This window comes from Oncorhynchus mykiss, chromosome 11 (assembly GCF_013265735.2).
Source record: "Oncorhynchus mykiss isolate Arlee chromosome 11, USDA_OmykA_1.1, whole genome shotgun sequence".
Taxonomy (NCBI): Eukaryota; Metazoa; Chordata; class Actinopteri; order Salmoniformes; family Salmonidae; genus Oncorhynchus; species Oncorhynchus mykiss.
Window position 1 is genome coordinate 49,805,262 of NC_048575.1, and position 13,984 is coordinate 49,819,245.

Genomic DNA, 13,984 nt, shown 5'->3' on the forward strand with positions numbered 1-13,984 from the left:
AATCTATCTCATATACTTCTAATTTATGTAATTGAAACCCTGTATGGTCTCCATGTTTCCTCCTAGTTCTGGACAGTAACAGGATGGACCCCAACCACTCCATGACCGCCGTGATAAGACTGAACCAGGTCCACCCAGGGCTGCAGTACAAGCTATTGTCCCAGTCCGGCCCAGTCCACGCTCCAGTCTTCACCATGTCTGTGGACGTCCACGGCACTGTCTACGAGGCTTCCGGCGCCTCCAAGAAGACGGCCAAACTACAAGTAGCACTTAAGGTACCCAACAAACCTATTTCAGTAAATGGCATGGGAAGAATACATGGAGGGATGCATGTTACGAGATGATGAAGACTAGCAGTTAGGACAGGCAGAGGCCAGTAACATGAGAGAAGCATTGTATTGGATTGATGGAGAATAGTGGATTTTTAAGAAAGATGATGTAGAATCATCTGTACATGTATTGTAGAACTGTGACACAGACACTATTATTACATTGATACATTGCAGATATGACACAACTATTGGGTGCACTCTACCATGACAACACACAGTGTCCAAGGAAGTGCTCCTCCTCTTGATCTTATATATTATTTTACTATCTTTGTTCCTCTTGCTCCTGTTCCCCAGGTCCTACAGGCACTAGGTTACCCAGCTGACCTCGATGTGGACCTGGACTCCCTGAGTGCTGACGAGAGGTCTGACGGCGAGGGACGCAACCATAGAAGTGATAGAAATGACAGGATCTCCACCAGCTCCAGCAGAAACTCTGTCACCTCCTCCACAGACGCACACGAGGTAACCACACAACAGTCACACTCCCAACACAACACGACCGTCACACGTACACTAGCTAACCACACAACCATCACACTGACCACATGATGTTACCACACAACTGTCACACTAACATGGAAACCTATTATAAATCTTTCATTGTGATTGCCTACACTATTTGCGATAGTTGTTAAACTGGTATGCATCTATAATGGATATGTTTTGTGTGATTCACCGACTGAACCCCATCTCTTACAATTCTAGAGAGGTAGTGATTTCATTCTATTATTATCCCTAGTCCCGCACCCCAGGCCCTCTCCTTACGGCAGGGGGCAAGAACCCAGTGATGGAGCTGAATGAGAAACGCAGAGGCCTGAAGTACGAACTCCTATCAGAGACCGGCGGCAGCTGCGACAAACGCTTCATCATGGAGGCAAGTCTTTATACACACTTACACGCTTAAGCTGCTTTTTGTTGCGCAAAATGCTTCAGGGAGGGCCCAACGCTGCGTACAGAGCCCTCAGCGCACTCGCACTGTAGGCTACAAATCCTTGAGTTTCCCTGTATTTCGTTGTGAAGCGAGCTGTAGCCTATTGCGTGTTTGTGTTTGAGTCTTATTAAAGAATGTGACATTTTTTTTTTTTTGCTGATTTTCTTTAAATCATGTATGGTTGTTTTTTGGCATAAATTAAATAAGTTCATATGGGCCGAATATCTTTGTGTGTGTGTTTATATATATGTATATATACCGTGGGGAGAACAAGTATTTGAAACACTGCCGATTTTGCAGGTTTTCCTACTTACAAAGCATGTAGAGGTCTGTAATTGTTATCATAGGTACATTTAAACTGTGAGACACGGAATCTAAAACAAAAATCCAGAAAATCACATTGTATGATTTTTAAGTAATTAATTTGCATTTTATTGCATGACATAAGTATTTGATACATCAGAAAAGCAGAACTTAATATTTGGTACAGAAACCTTTGTTTGCAATTACAGAAATCATACGTTTCCTGAAGTTCTTGACCAGGTTTGCACACACTGCAGCAGGGATTTTGGCCCACTCCTCCACACAGACCTTCTCCAGATCCTTCAGGTTTCGGGGCTGTCGCTGGGCAATACGGACTTTCAGCTCACTCCAAAGATTTTCTATTGGGTTCAGGTCTGGAGACTGGCTAGGCCACTCCAGGACCTTGAGATGCTTCTTACGGAGCCACTCCTTAGTTGCCCTGGCTGTGCGTTTCGGGTCGTTGTCATGCTGGAAGACCCAGCCACGACCCATCTTCAATGCTCAGTAGAGTACTGAGTGATTGGTAGGATAGTCAGTTTTACTAGGGTAAGTTTGGCGGCGTGAGTGAAGGAGGCTTTGTTGCGGAATAGAAAGCCGACTCTAGATTTGATTTTAGATTGGAGACGTTTGATATGAGTCTGGAAGGAGAGTTTACAGTCTAGCCAGACACCTTGGTACTTGTAGATGTCCACATATTCTAGGTCGGAACCATCCAGGGTGGTGATGCTAGTCGGGCGTGCGGGTGCAGGCAGCGGAACGGTTGAAAAGCATGCATTTGGAAGGAGTGTTGTATGGCATTGAAGCTCGTTTGGAGGATAGATAGCACAGTTTCCAAGGAAGGGCCAGAAGTATACAGAATGATGTCGTCTGCATAGAGGTGTATCAGGGAATCGCCCGCAGCAAGAGCAACATCATTGATATACAGTGGGGCAAAAAAGTATTTAGTCAGCCACCAATTGTGCAAGTTCTCCCACTTAAAAAGATGAGAGGCCTGTAATTTTCATCATAGGTACACTTCAACTATGACAGACAAAATGAGGAAAAAAAATCCAGAAAATCACATTGTAGGATTTTTTATGAATTTATTTGCAAATTATGGTGGAAAATAAGTATTTGGTCAGTAACAAAATCTCAATATTTTGTTATATACCCTGTGTTGGCAATGACAGAGGTCAAATGTTTTCTGTAAGTCTTCACAAGGTTTTCACACACTGTTGCTGGTATTTTGGCCCATTCCTCCATGCAGATCTCCTCTAGAGCAGTGATGTTTTGGGGCTGTTGCTGGGAAACACGGACTTTCAACTCCCTCAATAGATTTTCTATGGGGTTGAGATCTGGAGACTGGCTAGGCCACTCCAGGACCTTGAAATGCTTCTTACGGAGACACTCCTTTGTTGCCCGGGCGGTGTGTTTGGGATCATTGTCATGCTGAAAGACCCAGCCACGTTTCATCTTCAATGCCCTTGCTGATGGAAGGAGGTTTTCACTCAAAATCTCACGATACATGGCCCCATTCATTCTTTCCTTTACACATATCAGTCGTCCTGGTCCCTTTGCAGAAAAACAGCCCCAAAGCATGATGTTTCCACCCCCATGCTTCACAGTAGGTATGGTGTTCTTTGGATGCAACTCAGCATTCTTTGTCCTCCAAACACGACGAGTTGAGTTTTTACCAAAAAGTTATATTTTATATTATTTCATCTGACCATATGACATTCTCCCAATTTTCTTCTGGATCATCCAAATGCTCTCTAGCAAACTTCAGACGGGCCTGGACATGTACTGGCTTAAGCAGGGGGACACGTCTGGCACTGCAGGAGTCCCTGGCGGCGTAGTGTGTTACTGATGGTAGGCTTTGTTACTTTGGTCCCAGCTCTCTGCAGGTCATTCACTAGGTCCCCCTGTGTGGTTCTGGGATTTTTGCTCACCGTTGCGTGGAGCCCCAGATCGAGGGAGATTATCAGTGGTCTTGTATGTCTTCCATTTCCTAATAATTGCTCCCACAGTTGATTTCTTCAAACCAAGCTGCTTACCTATTGCAGATTCAGTCTTCCCAGCCTGGTGCAGGTCTACAATTTTGTTTCTGGTGTTCTTTGACAGCTCTTTGGTCTTGGCCATAGTGGAGTTTGGAGTGTGACTGTATGAGGTTGTGGACAGGTGTATTTTATACTGATAACAAGTTCAAACAGGTGCCATTAATACAGGTAACGAGTGGAGAACAGAGGAGCCTCTTAAAGAAGAAGCTACAGGTCTGTGAGAGCCAGAAATCTTGCTTGTTTGTAGGTGACCAAATACTTATTTTCCACCATAATTTGCAAATAAATTCATAAAAAATCCTACAATGTGATTTTCTGGATTTTTTTTCTCATTTGTCTGTCATAGTTGAAGTGTACCTATGATGAAAATTACAGGCCTCATCTTTTTAAGTGGAATAACTTGCACAATTGGTGGCTGACAAAATAGTTTTTTGCCCCACTGTATTTGGTACAGAAACCTTTGTTTGCAAGTGTCTTCACTGACATTTTCAACCCCTCTGTAATACCAACATGTTTCAAGCAGACCACCATAGTCCCTGTGCCCAAGAACACTAAGGTAACTTGCCAAAATGACTACCGACCTGTAGCACTCATGTCTGCCATCCAGGACCTCTATATACCAGGTGGTGTCAGAGGAAGGCCCTAAAAATTGTCAGACTTCAGCCACCCTAGTCATAGACTTTTCTTTCTGCTACCGCACGGCAAGCGGTACCGGAGTGCCAAGTCTAGGTCCAAGAGGCTTCTAGAAAATAAAGGAGAGCCACACACTCTAGGAGCTCAGATGCAAAAATGTAATACCAACGTTTCGACAGCTTGGCTGTCTTCATCAGGGTATAATCACAAACACTGCGGGATGACTCGTTTATATAGTGTCAAAAGACACAGGTGTCTGTAATCATGGCCAAGAGTGGCCTAATACCATTGGTTAATAATCAAATATTAAAATGTCATACAAAGAACAGCATACAAACAAATGGATAGCATACGATCATAGATTAATTTAACTACACAAGTTTACAAACAACTACTCCTTTATTTTCAAGTTTCTACTCCACTAGCCAGCACCTCGTCTTAATAGGTGTGCGTTTCTTGTTCTTCTAGACCAAGAGGCTTCTAAACATCTTCTTCCCCCAAGCCATAAGACTCCTGAACATCTAATCAAATGGCTACCCAGACTATTTGCATTGGCTCCTCCCCCCCCCTCCCCCCTTTACACTGCTGCTACTCTCTGTTATCTATCCATAGTCACTTTAATAACTCTACCTACATGTACATATTATCTCAATTACCTCGACTAACTGGTTCCCCCGCACATTCACTCTGTACTGGTACCTCCTGTATATAGTCACACTTTTGTTATTTTACTGCTGCTCTTTAATTACTTGTTCCTTTTATTTCTTATTCATATTTTTTTAAACTGCATTGTTGGTTATGGCCTTGTAAGTAAGCATTTCACTAAGTATTCAGCGCATGTGACTAATAAGATTTGATTTGATCTCAGACAAAGCAAGAATTGTCCTGCTGATGGCCCCCATTGGCTGTTGATGGGGGCTCGTAAATGATTCAGGTGATTGATTAGAATGACTCCTTCAGAACATTCACATCTAGCCTACTAGTCATCCAGCACACGGTCGTCTGGACACTTTCCTAGGTCAAGTCAGTCACATTCAGTCTTTTCACCTTTTTTAAAATTTATTTAGCTGTTAGCCTATTGGCCCAGCGTCCTCCAGGTTAGGGGAGGGTTTAGCCGGTCTAGACCGTCATTGTAAATAAGAATTTGTTGTTATCAGACTTGCCTAGTTAAATAAAAGAAAAATGAATAGGCTTCAGTCAGACTTGACATATTGGTGCCAATAGCCTAATACTCCTCCAATCGATGGAGAGATTCTGTGTGCTGCTGATAAGTTTGAGGGGATCGGCCAGAACAAGCCGCTGTGCAGTATCTCTAATAAAGGCAATTTCATATGCTGTTTGAATTAACATTTCAAGGAAATATTTTAGACCTAGTTTTGTTATTAATGTAATTAGATTCTGGAGCAAATTGAAATAACATTTATTATTACCAGGTTAAAATCATTTTTCTTCCGGTTTATTTGTTTCTTCTGGGCTATTGAACATGTGCACATTTTTAATTTATCAATACATGAATTAGTAGGCTAATGGATTAGGTATTACTTTTTTCAAGTAATCTCTTTTATTCTAACAAGGAAGGCAACAAAAGGGCATGCTTCCTGGGACTTGTTCAATCGCATGCAGCACAGATGTATTATAGACAAAGACAGCCAGCCAGCTGTGTGTGTGCGGGCGCGGTGCACCAGACATTTGGGGCGCGCCAGCCGTGTGGGTGTGGACAAAAGAGTCGCCTACGAAGGATTTTGCTTCTTCTGCAGCATTCGTTGTAAAATATAACTCTGTGGTAGTGCTTCGCACACACACACACACACACACACACACACACACACACACACACACACACAGACTTGCACACACACCCAGCAGCCTAGCACCTGCTTGACTTTTATTTAAATATTTTGACCTGACCAAGAGAAACTAAACTAGAGCCCAGTAGGTCAGGGCAAGTGGCCCTAGTGTAGTTTTGAATGATTGAGTGTCTGTACTGTACTGTAGGTGGAGGTTGATAAACAGAAGTTCCGAGGCTCAGGGCCCAATAAGAAAGCGGCGAAGGCTTGCGCTGCCCTGGCTGCTCTGAAGAGACTATTCTCTGACTCCAAAGACCCCCGCAACAAGAAGAGGAGACCCACCACACTGGTGGGTGGACAAAGATCACTTTCAGCCCATGCATAGAATTCAAATGAGCCTATCATTATTAGTTGTGCAGCATACGTCCAAAAGTATGCAAAGGTGACGCTATAACCGTAAAGAATGTGTGTGTTTGTTTGCAGGTGAAGAGAACTGTGTCATCAACTGTGACTATCCCAGCCTGTGCCCATTCCAGGCCTAGAACAAGGCCAGTGATGCATAGAACACCCTACATCAGCGCTCCCCCCACCCATGGCTACCTCCCAATAGGTAAGACCTGGGGCTTGGTGTTTGTAAATGTGTGTGTTCGTTAGGTTGTCGCTATGTAAGCACTGATCCTGTAGCTAAAGTTCCCTGACCTCTCTTTCCAGGCTATGGAGCTCCATATGGTTATGGTACTGCAGCTTCCCTCCCTGCCTATGGTAAGCACATTGTTCATACCAGAGCCAGGGCCAGCAGCTACTAGACAGTGTCACACATGCATGCGTTTTTAAAATATATTTTTTGTATTTTATCCTAATCTTTCTCCCCAATTTTCGTGATCTCCAATCGCAATCTTGTCTTATCGCTGCAACTCCCCAATGGGCTCGGGAGAGGCGAAGGTTGAGTCATCCTTCCTCCGAAATATGCCCCCCAAACCACGATTCTAAGTAACTTCTTGGGCCAATGAAAGTGCAGGGCGCCAAATTCAAAACAACAGAAATCTCATAATTAAAATTCCTCAAACATAGAAGTATTTCACACCATTTTAAAGATGCACTTCTTGTTAATCCCACCACAGTGTCCGATTTCAAATAGTCTTTACGGCGAAAGCACCACAAACAATTATGTTAGGTCAGAGCCAAGTCACAGAAAAACACAGCCATTTTTCCAGTCAAAGAGAGGAGTCACAAAAATCAGAAATAGAGATGAAGAGCATCAAAGGTTAGTGATTCATTTTATCAGATAACACTCATAGGACTTCATGTTACACAATACATATATGTTTTGTTCGATAAAGTTCATATTTATATAAAAAAATCTCAGTATACTTTGGCACGTTTTGTTCAGTAGTTCCAAAACATCTGGTGATTTTGCAGAGAGCCACATCAATTTACAGAAAAACTCATTATAAATGTTGATGAAAATACAAGTCTTATGCATGGAACTTTAGATACACTTCTCCTTAAATGAAACCGCTGTGTCAGATTTCAAAAAAGCTTTACGGAAAAAGTAAACCATGCTATAATCTGAGTACAGCTCTCAGAGACCAAACAACCAAAAAAGATATTGTGCAGTCAATAGAAGTCAGAAATAGCATTATAAATATTCACTTACCTTTGATGATCTTCATCAGAATGCACTTCCAGGAATCCCAGTTCCACAATAAATGTTTGTTTTGTTCGATAATGTCCATCATTTATGTCAAAATAGCTACTTTTGTAAACACATCCAAAGTCACGAAGCGCGTTCACTAGTTGCAGACGAAATGTCAAAGTTCCGTTACAGTCCGTAGAAACATGTCAAACAATGTATAGAGTCAATCTTTAGGATGTTTTTAACATAAATCTTCAATAATGTTCCAACTGGAGAATTCCTTTGTCTTCAGAAAAGCAACGGAACGGGAGCTACCTCTCACGTGAACGAGCATCACGAGTTTGTGGCAATCTGCCAGGCCACTGACTCAAAGAGCCTTTATGAGCCCCTCCTTTACAGTAGAAGCCTCAAACAAGTTTCTAAAGACGGTTGACATCTAATGGAAGCCTTAGTGGGATATTGGTCATGTTGCACTTCCTATCTTCAATAGGGAATGAGTTGAAAATCAACCAACCCCAGATTTCCCACTTCCTGGTTGGATTTTGTCTCAGGTTTTTGCCTGCCGTATGAGTTCTGTTATTACTCACAGACATCAGTCAAACAGTTTTAGAAACTTCAGAGTGTTTTCTATCCAAATATACTAATAATATGCATATATTAGCAACTGGGACTGAGGAGCAGACAGTTTACTCTGGGTACCTTATTCATCCAAGCTACTCAATACTGCCCCCAGCCACCCGTCCGCTTAACCCGGAAGCCAGTTGCACCAATGTGTTGGAGGAAACACCGTTTAACTGACGACCAGAGTCAGCCTGCAGGCACCTGGCCCATCACCAGGAGTCACTAGAGCGCGATGAGCAAAGTATCCCCCCCCCCCCCCCCCCCCCCCGGCCAAACTCTCCCCTAACCCGGACGACGCTGGGCCAATTGTGGGCCACCCTATGGGACTCCCGGTCACAGCCAGTTGTGAGACAACCTGGGATTGAACCTGGGTCTGTAGTGATGCCTCAAGCACTGCGTTGTAGTGCCTTAGATCGCTGTGCCACTCGGGAGGCCCCGCATGCGCTAACTTTTCCAACTCACCTTGCCATTTTCTGCTTTCCTGATTCTTAGCGAGGGTGCTCAGATGCCGAACAGTCAAATGTGAGTGCCTTCAGAAAGTATTCACACCCCTTGACTTTTTTCACATTTTGTTACATTACAAAGTGGGATTAAATGTATGTAATTGGCATTTTTTTTCCAACAATCTATACAAAATACTCTGTCAAAGTGGAGGAAAAATCTCACTATATATCTCACTGATCATCCCCAAAGCCAACACCTCATTTGGCCACCTTTGCTTCCAGTTCTCTGCTGCCTGTGACTGGAACGAATTGCAAAAATTGCTGAAGCTGGAGTCTTATCTCCATCACCAACTTTAAACATCAGCTATCTGAGCAGTTAACCGATCGCTGCAGCTGTACATAGTCCATTTGGAAATAGCCCACCCAATCTACTTACCTCATCCCCATACTGTTTTTATTTACTTTTCTGCTCTTTTGCACACCAGTATCTCTACTTGCACATCATCATCTGCTCATTTATCACTCCAGTGTTAATCTGCTAAATTGTTATTCTTTGCTACTGTGGGCCATTTATTGCCTACCTCATGCATTTTGCACACACTGTATATAGACTTTTTTATTGTGTTATTGGCTTGTTTATTGTTTATTCCATGTTATTTCCATGTTATTTCATGTGTAACTATGTGTTGTTGTCTGTGTCACACTGCTTTGCTTTATCTTGGCCAGGTCGCAGTTGTAAATGAGAACTTGTTCTCAACTAGCCTACCTGGTTAAATAAAGGTGAAATAAAATAAATAAATAAAAGGACAAAAAGTACATTTCTTTGCCCCATTCTTTGCAGTATTGTTCTGTACAGGCTTCCTTTTCACTCTGTCATTTAGGTTAGCATTGTGGAGTATTGTTTATCTATCCTTAGTTTTATCCTATCACACCCATTTAACTCTGTAATAACTGTTTTAAAATCACCATTGGTATCATGGTGAAATCCCTCAGCAGTTTCCTTCCTTTCTGTCAACTCGGGGATTCGATCTAGCAACCTTTCGGTTACTGGCCCAATGCTCAAACCACTTGGTTACCTGCCGCCCCAAATGAGGGACTTTACAGAAAATTGTGCATGTGGGGTACAGCAATGGGATAGTCATTCAAAAATCATATTTTTCACCATTATTGTACACAGTTAGTTCATGCAACTTTTCTGGTTACTACAGTTGAAGTCAGAAGTTTACATACACTTAGGGTTCTTGCATACACTCCAAATGTCTTGTTAACAAACCTATAGTTTTGACAAGTCGGATAGGACATCTACTTTGTGCATGACACAAGTCATTTTTCCAACAGTTGTTTACAGACCGATTATTTCACTTATAATTCACTGTATCACAATTCCAGTGGGTCAGAAGTTTACATACACTAAGTTGACTGTGCATTTAAACAGCTTGGAAAATTCCAGAAAATGTCATGGCTTTAGAAGCTTCTGATAGGCTAATTGACATGATTTGAGTCAATTGGAGGTGTACCTGTGGATGCATTTCAAGGCCTACCTTCAAACTCAGTGCCTCTTTGCTTGACATCATGGGGAAATCAAAAGAAATCAGCCAAGACACAAGTCTGGTTCATCCTTGGATGCAATTTCCAAACGTCTGAAGGTACCACGTTCATCTGTACAAACAACAGTATGCAAGTATAAACACCATGGGACAACCCAGCTGTCATACCGCTCAGGAAGGAGACACCTTCTGTCTCCTAGAGATGAATGTACTTTGGTGTGAAAATTGCATATCCATCCCAGAACATCAACAAAGGACCTTGTGAAGATGCTGGAGGAAACAGGTCCAAACTATCTATATCCACAGTAAAACGAGGCCTATATCGACATAACCTGAAAGGCCACTCGGCAAGGAAGAAGCCACTGCGCCAAAACCGCCATAAGAAAAAACAGACTACGGTTTGCAATGGCACATGGGGACAAAGATCGTAAGTTTTGGAGAAATGTCCTCTGGTCTGATGAAACAAAAATATAACTTTTTGGCCATAATGACCATCATTATGTTTGGACGAAAAGGGGGGGGAACACCATCCCAACCATGAAGCACGGGGGTGGCAGCATCATGTTGTGGTGGTACTTTGCTGCAGGAGGGACTGGTGACTTCACAAAATAGATGGCATCATGAGAGAGGGAAATTATGTGGATATATTGAAGCAACATCTCAAGACATCAGTCAGGTAGTTAAATGCGTGGTCACAAATGGGTCTTTCAAATGGACAATGACTTTAAGGACAACAAAGTCAAGGTATTGGAGTGGTCATCACAAAGCCCTGACCTCAAACCTATAGACAATTTGTTGGCAGAACTGAAAAAGCGTGTGCGAGCAAGGAGGCCAACAATCCTAAGTCAGTTACACCAGCTCTGTCAGGAGGAATGGGCCAAAATTCCCCCAACTTATTGTGGGAAGCTTGTGGAAGGCTATCCAAAGCATTTGACCCATGTTAAGCAATTTAAAGGCAATGCTACCAAATACTAATTGAGTGTATGTAAACTTCTGACCCACTTGGAATGTGATGAAATAAATAAAAGCTGAAATATATCATTCTCTCTACTATTTTTCTGACATTTCACATTCTTAAAATAAAGTGTTGATCCTAACTGACCTAAGACAGGGAATATTTACTCGGATTAAATGTCAGGAATTGTGAAAAACTGAGTTAAAATGTACTTGGCTAAGGTGTATGTAAACTTCTGACTTCAACTGTACATGATTCCATATGTGTTATTTGATAGGTTTTATGTTTTTTATTATTCTACAATGTCGAAAATTGTAAAAAAAATAAAGAAAAACTCTTGAATGAGTAGATGAGTATACTTTTGACTGCTACTGTATGTTCTAAGTTTCATTTGAATGGATAGACTACAATTTGTTTATTTTCTTTGTAGGTTTTCTCTCGAGGATGCCTTCAGCAATGTTCCCTGTCATGAGATTGTCCCCAGCCTCTCCTGTTTTCTGCCACTACTACCCATTTTAGGATGGGTGTTAACCCCCATGTGTACAACTCAGACAGGGAACCTTTAGAAATATATATGATTTATTTTAGTTTTGTATGATGTATATTTTTATAGGTACAAAAATGGTTGAATGCATAGTGACATTAATCTTGTTCATCGGATAGTGATTGTCCACAAATGTTTGTTATAGATTAAGCACTAAATACTTAAGTTTAATTGGTTACTTGATTTGTTTGAGACTTATTTTGAGATATATGTTTAAATCGTTTAAATCACGAAGTATCCCTTTAAGACTGTGTCTAGATTCTCCACCTCCACCCTTCCCATGAATTGTGCAAGTGTACACTAGGTCGGAAAATCGGGACCCATCTCTGAGCAGACATCAATCCAAGAAGAAGAAGTAGCAATACATCATCAGAGTTGGAATTATTTCCCAATATGTTGCAATACTTGACTTTAGCTTCAAATCTACTTGGAAATAGCACAAAACTGCAATATTCATGTGATATACACTGAGTATACCAAACATTAAGAACAACTTCCTAATATTGAGTTGCATCCTCCCCTTTTTCCTTCAGAACAGCCTCAGTTCGTCAAGGCATGGACTCTACAAGGTGTATAAACCATTCCACATGGATGCTGGCCCATATTGACTCCAATGCTTCCCACTGTTTTCAAATTAGCTGGATGTTCTTTGGGTGGTGGACCAATCTTGATACACACGAGAAACTGTTTAGCGTGAAAACCTCAGCAGGTTTGCAGTTCTTGACACAAACCAGTGTGCCTGGCACCTACTACCATAACCTGTTCAAAGGCACTTAAATCTTTTTTCTTGCCCAATTAACCTCTGAATGGCACTTACTTATTATTATTATTACTTAAAAATCATACAATGTGATTTTCTGGATTTTGTTTTAGATTCCGTCTCTCACAGTTGAAGTGTACCTATGATAGAAAGCATGTAGAGGTCTGTAATTTTTAAGTAGGCAAACCTGCAAAATCAGCACTGTATCAAATACTTGTTCTCACCACTGTATATACAATATTTGTAATTATGGGTGTGTGTGGTTTTTGAGTATGTTTAACCCAATAAGGATACAATTTGTATTTATAATACTTGTCAATTAATGCGTATTTTACCACAATGTAAATGCATTTATATCAAGCACCTTTGTATACAATATACACAGCAGTGTGTATATATATATATATATATAAGTTCATTTGCATGTATAATTTGTACGTACTGTACAGTAGAAACAAGTCTGTTTTGTATTTAATTCCAAATTTAACGGTGTAAGCAGAGAGTAGACTCATCCTAGTCCAATGTCATGTTTTCAAAATCTATTAGCAGCAGTTAATAGCAGTACTCCATTCAGGGCAGCACATTGACATCTGGAATTATGTCTACAACCCAGAAATTAATAGCGCTCTCAATTTCTCTCTGTTTCCAACACACACACACAAACACAATCTTGTAACAGTGTGCAAGACATGAATGTACCTTTCAATTTTTCTCATATCAAAGTTTATTGGTCGCGTACACAGATTTGCAGATGTTATTGCAGGTGCAGCGAAATGCTTGTGTTTCTTGCTCCAACAGTGCGGTAATGCCTAGCAATAATATTAATACACACATAATTAAGAAATGTCAGAAACCGGAATCTAAATATGTACGTACAGTGCATTCGTGAAAGTTTTCAGACCCCTTTACTTTTTCCACATTTTGTTAAATTACAGCCTTAATCAAAAATGTATTAAATCATTTCCCCCCTCATCAATCTACACACAATAACCCATAATGACGAATACATTTTTTTTTTTTGAATTTAAGAATTTATAAAAAAAAAAAACAGACCTTATTTACGTAACTATTCAGACCCTTTGCTATGAGACTCGAAATTGAGCTCAGGTGCATATTGTTTCCATTTGTCGTCCTTGATGTTTATACAACTTGATTGGAGTCCACCTGTGGTAAATTCTGTCTATATAAAGTCCCACAGTTAACAGTGCATTTCAGAGCAAAAACCAAGCCATGAGATTGAAGGAATTGTCTGTAGAGCTCCTAGACATGATAGTGTCGGCACAGATCTTGGGAAGGATACCAAAAAATGTCTGCAGCATTGAAGGTCCACAAGAAAATAGTGGCCTCCATCATTCTGAAATGGAAGAAGTTTGGAACCACCAAGACTCTTCCTAGAGCTGGCTGCACGGCCAAACTGAGCAATTGGGGAGAAGGGCCTTGGTCAGGGAGGTGACCA

At 41.3% G+C, this 13,984-nt stretch overlaps 1 protein-coding gene across 2 annotated transcripts in view; it reads left to right on the top strand.

Annotated features, from left to right (window-relative positions):
- LOC110535841 (spermatid perinuclear RNA-binding protein) overlaps positions 1-11,939 on the top strand; it is a 50,864-nt gene extending 38,925 nt beyond the window's left edge. For both annotated transcript variants that reach the window (XM_021621161.2, XM_021621162.2), the window contains 7 exons: positions 67-275; positions 627-794; positions 1,072-1,206; positions 6,231-6,371; positions 6,506-6,632; positions 6,734-6,784; positions 11,655-11,939. In XM_021621161.2, the coding sequence (XP_021476836.2) occupies positions 67-275; positions 627-794; positions 1,072-1,206; positions 6,231-6,371; positions 6,506-6,632; positions 6,734-6,784; positions 11,655-11,743 (920 nt within the window). In that variant the 3' untranslated portion in view covers positions 11,744-11,939. The remainder of the gene's footprint in view (positions 1-66; positions 276-626; positions 795-1,071; positions 1,207-6,230; positions 6,372-6,505; positions 6,633-6,733; positions 6,785-11,654) is intronic.
- Positions 11,940-13,984: the final 2,045 nt, after the last annotated feature.